This window comes from Oreochromis niloticus, linkage group LG7, assembly GCF_001858045.2.
Source record: "Oreochromis niloticus isolate F11D_XX linkage group LG7, O_niloticus_UMD_NMBU, whole genome shotgun sequence".
In the NCBI taxonomy this organism is placed as follows: domain Eukaryota; kingdom Metazoa; phylum Chordata; class Actinopteri; order Cichliformes; family Cichlidae; genus Oreochromis; species Oreochromis niloticus.
The window spans coordinates 41,292,643-41,306,496 of NC_031972.2; the positions used below are offsets into that span (position 1 = coordinate 41,292,643).

The 13,854-nt window shown below is 39.9% G+C and overlaps 1 protein-coding gene across 2 annotated transcripts in view; it reads right to left on the bottom strand.

Annotated features, from left to right (window-relative positions):
• met (MET proto-oncogene, receptor tyrosine kinase) overlaps positions 1-13,854 on the bottom strand; it is a 68,968-nt gene that overhangs the window by 24,242 nt on the left and 30,872 nt on the right. For both annotated transcript variants that reach the window (XR_266438.4, XM_005454185.4), the window contains exons 4-10: positions 9,697-9,825; positions 9,413-9,586; positions 8,317-8,474; positions 7,587-7,701; positions 6,133-6,269; positions 5,494-5,658; positions 3,485-3,584 (exon numbers count right to left, since the gene is read on the bottom strand). Coding sequence is in view for 1 of the 2 variants with exons in the window: in XM_005454185.4 (XP_005454242.1) it covers positions 3,485-3,584; positions 5,494-5,658; positions 6,133-6,269; positions 7,587-7,701; positions 8,317-8,474; positions 9,413-9,586; positions 9,697-9,825 (978 nt within the window). In the remaining variant the exon portion in view is untranslated. The remainder of the gene's footprint in view (positions 1-3,484; positions 3,585-5,493; positions 5,659-6,132; positions 6,270-7,586; positions 7,702-8,316; positions 8,475-9,412; positions 9,587-9,696; positions 9,826-13,854) is intronic.

Sequence of the window (13,854 nt, forward strand, 5' to 3'; positions counted from 1 at the left end):
AGACACAATGAGGCTTACAATGAGACACTTATACTGTCCCTTCCTAGGCTAAGGCTTAACCCATCCCGTTTACTGGAAAGAATTTAACAGGCGACAGCTGGAGCCCTATGGGGCATGATCCCTTCCTAAATCATTAGTAATAATAGCCCTTTTTATACAAGCATTTCACTTCATGCTTTCTCTTGCCCTTTCCAGAAAGCCTGAAATTTGTCTTTGCTATTCTTTGGTCTGTTATTCCGGTTCAAAATGAACGATAATCTCTGAGGTCGAAGGTTCATTTAAACATGCCTTCAGTCATCTCAGAGCCACACACTGTCACAAAACGTGTTAATAACTTTAAAGTGAACTAAACCATGACTACCCGCATATAAGCTTCCATTACCGTAGGACCAGGTGACACATAAAAAAAAACCCTTTAAAAAGCGAAATGGCCCTACACATCCCATAAAACTACAGATGAAATTACACCCGTCAAATTTGGCTGTAACAGTTTGCTACAAACTGAAACTGATGGCTGCATTTTTCAAAACTGTAACTCAGCAATATTTGTTTTTTGATGTGCACGTGAAGAAAAACGTGATTTAATTAACTAAACAGAGATGTGGCATCACCCACTGGTCAGTCAAGAATCTACACCCCTGCTAACTGTTCACACAGGGAAGAAAATTGCAAAAGTAAAGCAATGTGGCGACAAGAGAACAGCGATTGTCAGTGTAACTCAACAGGCAAAAATAACATGAAGTAGGCAAATCTTGGAACGTGAAGTGGACAGATCATTTTTTTTTTCTCATACTGGAGATTAATGATTGAAGCAGCTGACATTGACATGTGAGAGGATGCTAGAGAAATGCTAAAGAAGAAAGAAAAATAATAAAGGTATTAAAAAACCAAGAAAAAACCTACTGTCTCTCAGAGGAACTCAGTGGATGTTTGCCAACAAAATACGCAGTGATAACAGCTACACTGGGAGGTCCGTCTACTTGATGGATGAAGTAGGAATAGGAACTAGTAATTTTGGATCATCAGGCTAATTTCAGAGTTGCATCTGCTCGTGCTGTTGGTGTGTAATGAAGCCTGAGCTCCCTTGAGACCCATCAAGTGTTGACCTGAACGCAGGTCAATGACCAGAGAAAGGGAAAATGAAAGATGAGACACTGCAGACTGTGTGTGTGTGTGTGTGTGTGTGTGTGTGTGTGTGTTTTGGAGAGTGTGACAGAAAAACAAAGACAGATAAAAGGATATTCTGTCTTATTCCATTAGAGTAGGTGTTTTGTTCAGGTATTCATGTGTATTTACCAAGCTTATTATTATCTCCTGACTGAACCTGCAGGAGCGTTTCACGATGACAGATAACATCATTACACTTCTTGCCCTTAAACCGCCTCCCTAAAGCAAACATAGCACACAAAGAGACAGGGCACACGTTCCCTGTGTGAAAGGACCTGTTTGTTTGTTTTGAATCACCAGAAAAACACGCCGCGTTTAGTCTCAAAGAACATTTGCTAGAAGCTAGAACATTTCTCAACCGAATATGCAATTGGAGAAGTTAAAGGAAAGTAAGAGCAACCGTTTCTGTTTAGTTTCAGCTGAAGGCAGGACGAGAAGAGGTTAAACTTACTTAATTTACTTTCTCTCTTAAAGGAGAAAAAATGGTATCATTTTAACAGCAACTGCAATGAAACCCAAGCCGTGAGACTGTTGTCCAAGTGCACTATGAGAGTGGATCAGAGGATCAGTAAGTTCACATCGTCGGAAACCATGCTGGGTAGTTTATGCGGTCAGCATTGTTACTTCAGACAGGACTGAATTATTCTGGCTGCAACATGAAAACTTTGCTAAGACAGCAAAACACTTGCCAAGAAGTTTTTTTCCCTTTCTCTCGCCTGTGCTTTACATTGAAGAGCTTCATCTTTTTGCTGGGAAGTGAGGCAAAACTGTCCATCCAATTGAGTAATATCACCCATAAAAACACTCTGACTTACAATGTGAAATACTTTGAATGTCATTTTGCAGTGAACCACAGTGTAACTGCACTGGCACTTTGGTGAGATGTCCTAAATGAAAGTGGGGATGAAATTATATAATCTCAGCTGCACACATTGTGGACAAAGTCATTTTAATAACCTGTAGCGTAATGCATGGATAGCGTAATGTCTGCATGGGTAAGTCAGAGCAGTCACAACAATGTAGAGGGTAAGTGGATAGCCACATTTCACTTTCTGATGATGACATTTACTTGGACCCAGGCAGACCCTCAAAAACCCACAAATGCAGGAAGTATAACACTAAGGCCATGTGGACTGGTAGAAAAAAGTGCTTTTAACCTTAATGATGACATTGTACAGCTTCCCTCTGTTCAAATATGATCCTCTTATTCAGGTGATATAATATATGAGCTATAAAATGTCATTTATCAAGAGTCTAATGGGCCGGATTAGTCAGTAGAAATGTCACTGTAACTCAAACCAGTCCCTTGGCCTTTGACTTATGACCTGGATGACATTTTATATACATTTAACAACTTCTTAAGGCTTTTATAATTGAGCTACATCAATTTTAGCGATTTTAAAGGGCCATAGACAGCGTGGTGAAAGGCGTGTGTGTGTGTCAGGTTGTATAATTTAAAACACCTCCAGGCTTTCACTGTAAAGTGGTGCGTGTGTGTATGTGTGTGCGTATCACTTTCGTGCAATAAGTGGAATAAAACCTGACGGAGGTGAGGTGAGCCAGAGCATCCTAAAGGCTTTGCTTCTGCTACTGTGCGTGAGTCAGAGGTTACAGCTGGATCCTGCAGATCAGACTGTGGATTTTCCATTTCCTTTCTTCTCATGTCTGTCTGAAACTTTAGCTTTTTACTATTGTGGAGAAATCTTTTTTTCTGCTAAGAGGTTTGTGGAAGCGTGGGTATGCATAATGGCAATACCATGCATGTGATAGTGAGGTACTGGAATGTTTATTTTTCTCCATTTCGCCTGCTGCTGTTCATCATGTGATTTAATGGGGCCCAGGATATGAGAAGCCTCAAGACCTAAACTCAGAAAAGTAAATTAGGAACCAAAAAGTTTACTTGATATATTCATGTTTACATTTTCATGATTTTTTTTAAAAAACCACAGAGCTTTAAACAGTGGCTTTTTTCTGTTATGTTGAATTGATGTTTGAACCGACGTACAAAAAAAAGGAAGGAGAGGTGGCCATCTCCAAAGTATCATCATCTCCAGTCTGTATTTTTCAAACCAGTGGAAAACCAAATTTCAAACCTATATTTCTCCATCTTTTTAAATATTCACTGACAACAGCATTTAAAATAAATTCCCATCCCAACTGCTGATATTAATGCCAGTTTCTGCAGTCATGCAACTTCCACAGTACAAGTTCCACCCGACATAAACTTACTGTGTAAAGCTCATGAACACACTTTTTAACTTTGTAATGCAATTAATGGATTTCTCATTTTAATGTTTAACATCCAAACTGTACTTACTACATGGAAGGTCTCAGTATTCTCACCAATGGAGACAAGCATCATGGGTTGAAGGCCGGACTTAAGGTATAAACCATGAGCCGACACTGTGCAGCCTCCGCTACAGTGAGGTGGGAGAGAAAGGATATTAGCATAGCATCAGAAGGAGAAACAGTAGATTCCTACAGGGAGTGACCAGCTGTTAGCGTTAGCAGTTTAGCCACTCATCACCTCCCACTCATTTCCTACTGCTGTAAAAACTAAAGCATTAATCGGCAGTCGAAACGCCAACTCACTCTTTTGTACTTCATCTTGGGTCAAGAAATATATGTCTGAGCTCATATTCAGAGGAAATTTGCTTAGACTGCAAACTGATATCCAAACTAAACACAATTCCACTTACAAAAAAAGGTGGGACGCTGGGTAAAATTTAAATAATAACAGGATGCACTGATTTACAAATCTCAAACATATTTTATTCACAATAGAAGATAGAAAAGCAGAAAATGGGAGAGGAATGTTTTCCCATTTCTGTCAGATAGAGGATTCTAGCTGTCCTGCGTCCTGTGTCTGCTTTGTGGTACTTTTTGTTTTATTAATGCTCCAAATGTTTTCAGTAGGGGAAAGGTTTGGACTGCAGGCAGACTGTTTCATTACCCATACTCTTCTGCTATGAAGCCATACTGTTCAAATAGATGAATTATACAGTTTACTGCTGTCTTGCTGAAATAAGCAAGACATTCCATGAAAAAGACTTTGTCTAAATGGGAGCATGGGTTGCTCTGAAACCTGTATATACCTTTCAGCATTGGTTGTACCTTAACAGATGTGCATGCTGCCAATTCAGTAGGCAGCTGCTCCACCTAACCATCAGGCATTTAAACTGAGGAGTGATAACAAACCAGATCAATGCTCTTCTATTTGGTCTGGCCCATGTTTCCAAAAGGAATTTGAAATTTTGATTTATGTGACCACAAAACTCTTTTTCACTTTGCCTCAGTCCATTTTAAATGAGCTTTGGCCCAAGATAGCAGCCTTTCTGGATCATGTTCATATGGCTTCTTCTCTGCATCACTGTGTTGCTATCACTTTTAATCTGCATTTGCAGATGTGATGGTGAACTGTGTTCACAGACAGTGTTTTCTGTAAGTGTTCCTGAGCCCATGCAGTGATTACCACAACAGAATCAGGCCCAAAGATCACGGGCATTCAGTATTGATTGTTTGTCTTGTACCTTGAAAGCAGAGACTTCTCGCATTTCTGAGAATCTTTTGATAATATTACCATATACTGAAAATCTTCTGAACTTTACTGTGAGGAACTTCTTCTGGAATTTTATCACAATTTGAAGGTGTAGTTTTTTTGCAGATGGGTGAAACTCTATCCATCTACACTTCTGAGAAACCCTCTGAAGCTCTAAGATCCTCTTTCATACCCAGTTATGATAATGACCTATTGCCAACAGACCTAATTAGATGCCAAATTATTGTATTGTGTTACTATAGGGTATTTATCTAACAATACAAAGCCCCTTGAGGTGATTGTTGTTGTGATTTTGAACTAATGAATAAAGCTGACAACTGCAGTTGTTTCTTTTTAGCACCACTTACATTTCCAGCCTTATGTTGCTCCCATTGCAACCTTTTTAAGACATGCTGCTGCCCTTGAATTAAAAGTGAGCTAATATTTTTTGTGAAATAGTAAAATGCCTCGGTTTAAACAGTTGAAATGTCTTCTATGTCCTACTGTGAATAAAATATGGATTTATGAGATTTGTAAATCATTGCCTCCCAACTTTGTTTTTTTTTTTTTTTTTTTTTTTTAGAAATGGGCTTAAATATGTAGTAAGCAGTTCAACTCTGGCCATCACACAGATGTGGCTATAAATGATATCAGAATTAATTATGAATCACTTGAACGACTGTTTTAGACATGAAAAGGTTTTTTGTTAAAAAGTTCGTCGGAGCCCAGGAAGAGTAGCTGCAGCTATCGCAGGAGCCAATGGGGATCTTAATACACTGAACTCTAACCTCACAAAGGAGCGTGAGGGCTGGATGTTGTTGATGATCGGGTCTTGGTTGTAGGTGAACTGCATAGGGGCGCGGCGCTCCACCGAATCCACTGTCAGCTTCACAGTTTGGCTTGAGAGAGCAGCATATGGTGGCGTCTTACAGGTCACCTTTTTGGAGGACCAGCTGATGGTGGCGATAAAGATGAGGTCAGGGTGAGTGAGTAAAAACAAATGATGTATTGTTTTTTTTAAGTATGTACAATGGTAAGCATTGTCCAAGAGGCTATTCATGCATTTTTCTCATTGGTCCTGCAGGTAATTCTGCTTGTAGAGCAGAAAAAGGTATAGAATGATGACAAGAGCAAGAAAAACAAGAGATAATGAAAAACTGAAAAACACATAATTTAATTTTACTAGCCTTTGCAGAAAGGCTAATAAAATTAAATGCAAAAAGTCTCCCTAAAATTAAAGTAATGCTAAGGCACAATAAACACTTATTGTATATTCTTTTATGATGACATGAAACAAACAAACAAACAAAAAACTCCCCAAAAGCCCACAACTAAAAAAGATAACATGAAATTATCCATACAGACAATATATCTGTTTAAGCCAAACAGAAACCAAAGGCAGGATTAAATAAAAAGAGTGATCGTACCTCTGAACGTTGCAGATACCCTTCCCTATTGTCACCTCTCGCTTGCTTCCTGTATCCAGGTTTGCTCCTGTAATGGTCAGCATGGTGTTTCCTGACTTTGGCCCAAATGTTGGGAAGATGTCCCTGATCACAGGGTCCTACAGGTAGAGAAGGAGACAACCACCAACTTTTTGTTTATCTGGAATTAACATTAACATTAACATGTGGTATGATCACTACTGGACTACTAAGTAAAGGTATGAACGTACCCAGGATTTATGAAGAACACATGGAGATTTTAGTGCTCACGATATCAGATTTTCAAATATATCTAGCTGTCAGATCCTCTTTCATTTCCATGGTGCTGCAATATCACCTAAATGGTGTTATTAATGATGGAGGGTAAACTAAATATTTACAAGAGTTGGGTTATTCTCCATATTATCATATATCATGTTGAAAGAGGAGCTCTGAGTTTGGGCTCAGGATTTTGACATTGCTACTTTTACAATTAGGCTTAAAACTTTCCTTTTTGATAAAGCCTATAAGTTAGGCCTGGCTCGGGTGGCCCTGAATCCTCCCTTAGTTACGCAGCAATAGGCCTAGGCTGCTGGGGGCTTCCCATGTTGAACTGAGTACCTTTTTCTCTCAGATCTTTTCACTCGCCATGCGTTTGTACATTTGTGCATTTAATCATTAGTTATTATTCATTTCTCTGTGTCCACAGTGTGTTTTTTGTCCTGTCTCCTTCCCCTCAGCCCCAACCAGTCGCAGCAAACAGATGCCCTCCCTGAGCCTGAGTCTGCTGGAGGTTTCTTCCTGTTAAAAGAGAGTTTTTCCTTCCCACTGTTGCCAAGTGCTCAGTCATAGTCGTCTGATTGTTGGAGTTTCTTTGTATTACTGTTGGGTCTCTACCTTACATATGAATTTATTTATCGTGAATATGAGTAATATTAAAATTATATAAATTATTTTTTTCAATATATCAAGAGCTTGTTCATGCGATCATCAGTGATGGCATTCTGAGGCGGTTTGGAAAACTTGAGAGCAAGTTAACTTTCTAGCAGTGTACAAGAAGTTCAGTTGATATTTTAGGACTGCTTACTTGTCTGACATTTGTCACTCCAGGGAAATTTAGCAGTGATGCACCAGTTCATAAGCCCAAAGTTATTACTATCCATTTGTTTTGCACAAGGCTGTAGCCCAAGATGCATTTTAATAACAGGTATGTATAAAGCTTGTGACCCACTCTGTGGGTAAAAAATATATAGTTTTTGAAACTGACTCTAAGAATCGTAAGAACCAAAGAATTACAAATCATCCTAAACAGTTTTAAACAGCAGCTTTACCGTCATCAAATACACTTGGTAACATGTGATATCACCATGTTCCATTTTTACATGTCAAGAATCAGTTGTGAAGTACTGAGATTTTCAAAACAGTGATACCAAAAAGAAGGGAAAAGGTATTCTTACCACAAAATTGAAACCCTTGAACATGGTCACATTTTGGCCACTGGTGACCTTCACAACGTCTCCTGATGGGGTGAAGTTCCCATTAAACACCGGGGAACAGTGCATCTCAGTCCACCTATAGCCAACCCCCCCCAAACAACACATAGATCAGGCATTATACCCTGCCAAGCCAGCCGGCATTTAGCTTAATTCAATGAACATCCACTGCCCTGCAGGAATGCACAAAGACACAATTTTCATGGGATTGTGTGGGCAGTGTTTTTATTTTCCCCCCAATTTGTAATGAGGTTGTTTGTAGCAAAAGGGTTCTTCTGAATGGGACATGGCCCCAGTGGATTTGGGAGAGCGGAAAGTCTGCATTCAGCGATTTTTCCCAGCAATTTTTCAGTTAAGGGAGTCATGTGTTGAATGTTGCAGGCTGCAAAAGAGTTAGGGGTGGGGGTGTTTGGGGCTTCTTAACATTCTTCCTTCAACACAATAACCCCTATTAAATGTGCTCTCCCCCTATAGGACACCAGTGTACTGGTCCCTTTGTTTCATAAACACTCACCACTTAACATACACTCTGCCTCTCTCTTTTCCTCTAAAAGGTGGCTGTTCAGATACTGTGTAGAACCAGAGCTGTCTGAATACATCACAGCAGGCCAGTGCAACTTGCACAAAACACATGCACAACATTTATTAACCCTCCCATCCCCAAAAAACACTCTTTACCAAAACACAAGCATACCTGTTGGAGTTTTCTTGCCTGGACAGTTTACAGGAAGCCCCTGCCACCTCCACGGTTACCATGGAAGCCTTGAAGTTCTCTGTCTTGTCGAAGCCAAAGTTCTTGCCACAAATCGTCACTACAGTAGAGCCTCGTATTGGTCCAGAGGCTGGACTAACCTAATGCATTCACAAAGAACATATTTTAAACAATCCCTTTGACATTTTTCTTCCCATAAAATTGAGATATGGACCCTGGACTTAACAGACATCTGCAATGCTATAAAGATGTTCTGAGATGAGATTTCGAAAGTAAAGACTTGTGCAGTTGAATTCTGAACTTAATTTTGTCCATTTCTAAAAACCACTCAATACCAAGCTTTTTCAACTAACTGGTTTCCTTCTTAGAACAAAAACACTTTGAGCACATGATGCAGAAGAGTAAGTAAGAACCCTCAGAAGGTAACAACCAGGCAACGACTGCTGTGCAAGAAACATCCACTCAGCTTTTCTGTATTGAGGCCGAGTCTTGTAAAAGACCTTCAAGCACAAAAGGTGCTTTTAGAGGTACATTTAGGGCAATGGAGGTCAGCTGCCATTTTTGTGTGTGTGTGCGTGTTTAAATGAAGGCAGAGTAGCAGCATGGAGTGTAGCATTAAAGTCAGAGAGAATGGAATCCAGCTGAGCCAGCTGAGCTTAGTTGAGTCTGACAATGCCAGAGCAGAGTTTAGCAGTTCAGTGCAGCTGTAAAACGTCTGCCTCTCAGGAAGCACCTTAACCTTCGTAAGTACTATACAAATACAGTGCAAACACATGCAGATGAAAGGCTTAACAGACAGGTTACATGAACAGTATTTGGCAGGAGAAGAGTAAGAGACAGTCTAAGTAAGGTATGAACACAGCATGGTGTGATTGTATGATACATGGCTCAGGAAACAGAGTTGGGAGAAGTTCCTTAAGTTTGCTTTTTATTCCAGAACCACTGAAGAACATATAGAAGAAACTTAAAAACTGAAATATAAATAAGCTTTAATAGTGCTCATTTTGGATGACCAAATCATGCCTGTGGCTAATGATGAACACACGAAACATGCACAACCTTTGTGTACTGTAGTTACCTTGGTGATCTCAGGTGTGCAGTAGTCCTGGGTCCAGATGGAGGAGGTGCACTCGCTTGCTCTTGTACAGCGTCCATCACACCAGCCACATTCGGTCACTCTTGACGACAACAAACACGAAATGCATGTGGTCAGCTGACCACAGCCTGGGCCAATTAAAGGGACCTTAGTGATCTAGGTGGGCAGAATTCAGAACAAAAGAACTTAATATAAAAACAAACAAAAAACCTACAGGCACAAACAAACAAAAAACGCACAGGTGCATTCCATAATTAGTGGTTTACCTTGTTTCCTGTGGCCATCAGAATGGCTCCATCTGAACGGTCAGCATCGAGCAGTGCTACACTGGTGGTGACAGGTCTGGAGTCCAGGTGGATGTTGACATGGGGAGAGGCAAATCGGGAGAGCAACACCTGAAAGAGGGAAACATCACTGCAGTTATCCTAAAGGGGCTTCAGTTAATACCGATGTCTGACATATACTTACATGCCTGTGACAGAGTAAAAATATTAATATTAGAGTAAAAATATTTTATAAAGGAGTGCTAAAATAGTATGGCCATATTTGTTGGTACCCATAAAGCAACTACTAATCCTGGCATAATATTCATGTTTTAAACAAAGTTTAATTCAATTCAATTTTATCTTTATAGTACCAAATCGCAATAATAGTCACCTCAATGTGTTTTATATTGTAAGGCAAAGACTCTACAATAATAATCTAATAAAGTACCAAACAACGTTTTCAACCTTAATTATCATCACAGGTGTCTTTGAGCTTTTAATCAGTCATTCAGCTTATATTGCCTGTTGCTTAATCAGGTATCACTGTATGCAACATACTGAACATTAACCAGAGAAAGCAAAGGAGACAGCTGTCTGCAGAGCTCCGCCAGAAGATTATAGATAGTAAAGGTTAAGACTATCTCCAGAGGTTTTGTGTTCCTGTGACCACGGTTGCCAATTTTCTTACAAAATATAAGCCAACCTTCCAGGATGTGTATGGAAGGAGAATTACAACCCAGGTTCATAAGAAGGATAGTGTGGATGGTAGAAGAAGAGTCAAAAAAACCATTCAAAATCATGTCCCTATCTGATCGCACCATCCTTTGCATGTTAAACAATAACGGGCTCCATGGAAGAAGAACCAAGTGGGCTCCGCTACTGACGGAAAAATACAAAAATGCGAAACTGGAATGAGCCAAAATGCATGTTGACAAACCCCAAATTCCTTTGGAGTGAGGTAAACCTGGTGATTTCCTTCTGTCAGCTTTAACAAAGGACACCTAGTGTACCTACTGTGAACATGGAGCGTCAGAAAGCTTAGCCCCAGTTGCAGGTTGTGGGTCCTAAAACAGGATAAGGACCCAAAACAGAAAGCTAAAAGCACTCAAGAATAGCTGGAAAATAAACACTGGACTACTCTTAAATGGCCCTCCATGAGCCCAGATCTTAATCTTCTATTGAACATCCATGGGAAGAGCTGAAAATTGCAGTGTGGAGACACCATCCTTCAAACCTGAGAGCGCTTGAGTAGTTTGCTCAGGAAGGAGCAAAGGAAACTAGATCACATGCCAGACTACCTGTTCGCAAATGCAGACGTTTCATTGTGAAGTACAGATATCGCGTGTTTTCATTTCTTTAATTGTATCAAATATTTCACTGAATCAGAAATCAAAAATAAAGTCAGATATGTGTTAAATATGGAATAAGCAACACAAGATGCCAGTTATAAGTGATTTTAAGGGATGGTACCGACCAATTTGTTCACGTCCGTATAACATCATCATCATAGTCCCAACTCTGGTACTGCTTATATAAGCTGAAACTGACTGCAACATGTAACAGAAGAAGAAGCGCCACCCGGAGACGATTATCAAACAAAAATGTAGCCTGACACCATTCGAAATGGTCTAGTAACAAGAGTAATTCAATTCAATTTCAATTCAATTCAATTCAATTTTATTTATACAGCGCCAAATCACAACAAAAGTCGCCTCAAGGCGCTTTATATTGTACAGTAGATAGCACAATAATAAATACAGAGAAAAGCCCAACAATCATATGACCCCCTATGAGCAAGCACTTTGGCGACAGTGGGAAGGAAAAACTCCCTTTTAACAGGAAGAAACCTCCGGCAGAACCAGGCTCAGGGAGGGGCGGCCATCTGCTGCGACCGGTTGGGGTGAAGAAGGAAAACAGGATAAAGACATGCTGTGGAAGAGAGACAGAGATTAATAACAGATATGATTCGATGCAGAGAGGTCTATTAACACATAGTGAGTGAGAAAGGTGAGTGGAAGGGAAAAACTCAATGCATCATGGGAATCCCCGGCAGCCTACGTCTATTGCAGCATAACTAAGGGAGGATTCAGGGTCACCTGGTCCAGCCCTAACTATATGCTTTAGCAAAAAGGAAAGTTTTAAGCCTAATCTTGAAAGTAGAGATAGTGTCTGTCTCCCGAATCCAAACTGGAAGCTGGTTCCACAGAAGAGGGGCCTGAAAACTGAAGGCTCTGCCTCCCATTCTACTTTTAAATACTCTAGGAACAACAAGTAAGCCTGCAGAGCGAGAGCGAAGTGCTCTAATGGGGTGATATGGTACTACAAGGTCATTAAGATAAGATGGGGCCTGATTATTTAAGACTTTGTATGTGAGGAGCAGGATTTTGAATTCAATTCTGGATTTAACAGGAAGCCAATGAAGGGAAGCCAAAACAGGAGAAATATGCTCTCTCTTTCTAGTCCCTGTCAGTACCCTTGCTGCAGCATTTTGGATCAGCTGAAGGCTTTTCAGTGAGTTTTTAGGACATCCTGATAATAAAGAATTACAGTAGTCCAGCCTGGAAGTAATAAATGCATGAACTAGTTTTTCAGCATCACTCTGAGACAGGATATTTCTAATTTTAGAGATGTTGCGCAAATGGAAGAAAGCAGTCTTACATATTTGTTTAATATGTGCGTTGAAGGACATGTCCTGGTCAAAAATGACTCCAAGGTTCCTCACAGTGTTACTGGAGGCCGAGGTAATGCCATCCAGAGTAAGAATCTGCTTAGATACCATAGTTCTAAGATTTTCAGGGCCGAGTACAATAACCTCAGTTTTATCTGAATTAAGAAGCAGAAAGTTAGCGGCCATCTAGGTCTTTATGTCTTTAAGACATTCCTGCAGTTTCACTAATTGGTGTGTGTTACCTGGCTTCATGGATAGATAGAGCTGCGTGTCATCTGCATAGCAGTGAAAATTTATGCTATGTCTTCTAATGATGCTGCCTAAGGGAAGCATGTATAATGTAAATAGAATTGGTCCTAGCACTGAACCCTGTGGAACACCATATTTAACCTTAGTGTGTGAAGAGGACTCTCCATTTACTTGAACAAATTGGAGTCTATTAGATAGATATGATACAAACCACTGCAGTGCAGTACCTGTAATACCTACAGCATGTTCTAATCGCTCTAATAGGATATTATGGTCAACAGTATCAAACGCAGCACTGAGGTCTAGCAGGACAAGCACAGAGATGAGTCTACTGTCAGAGGCCATAAGAAGATCATTTGTAACCTTCACTAAAGCTGTTTCTGTGCTGTGATGAGCTCTGAAACCTGACTGAAACTCTTCAAATAAGCCATTCCTCTGCAGATGATCTGTTAGCTGTTTGACAACTACTCTTTCAAGGAATTTTGATATGAAAGGAAGGTTGGAGATTGGCCTATAATTAGCTAAGACAGCTGGGTCTAGAGATGGCTTTTTAAGTAAAGGTTTAACTACAGCCACCTTGAAGGCCTGTGGTACATAGCCGATTATTAGAGAGAGGTTGATCATATTTAAGATCAAAGAATTAATTAATGGCAGGACTTCTTTGAGCAGTTTTGTAGGAATGGGGTCTAAAAGACACGTTGATGGTTTGGAGGAATTAATTATTGAAGTTAACTCAGAAAGATCAATTGGAGAAAAAGAGTCTAACTTAACACCGATGGTACTAAAAATAGCTGTAGATAATATTACATCTGTGGGATGATTATTGGTAATTTTTTCTCTAATGATAAAAATTTTATTTGTGAAGAAGTTCATGAAGTCATTACTAGTTAACGTTAAAGGGATTGTTGGCTCAGTAGAGCTCTGACTTTTTGTCAGCCTGGCTACAGTGCTGAAGAGAAACCTGGGGTTGTTCTTATTTTCTTCAATCAGTGACGAATAGTAAGATGTTCTGGCTTTGCGGAGGGCTTTCTTATAAAGCAGCAAACTATTTCTCCAGGCTAAATGGAGTACTACTTTCTAAGAGAAGATAGAAACAGGACTTGTATTAAACAGTTCTCTCTTTGTTTTTAAACAAATGTACAATACATTGCGTTAGCACCAAACACACACCTCCCACCACCACCCAACCCCCATTTTTAAGCAATCAGCACTAAGGTCAGATCAGCACACCTGATAAGAAG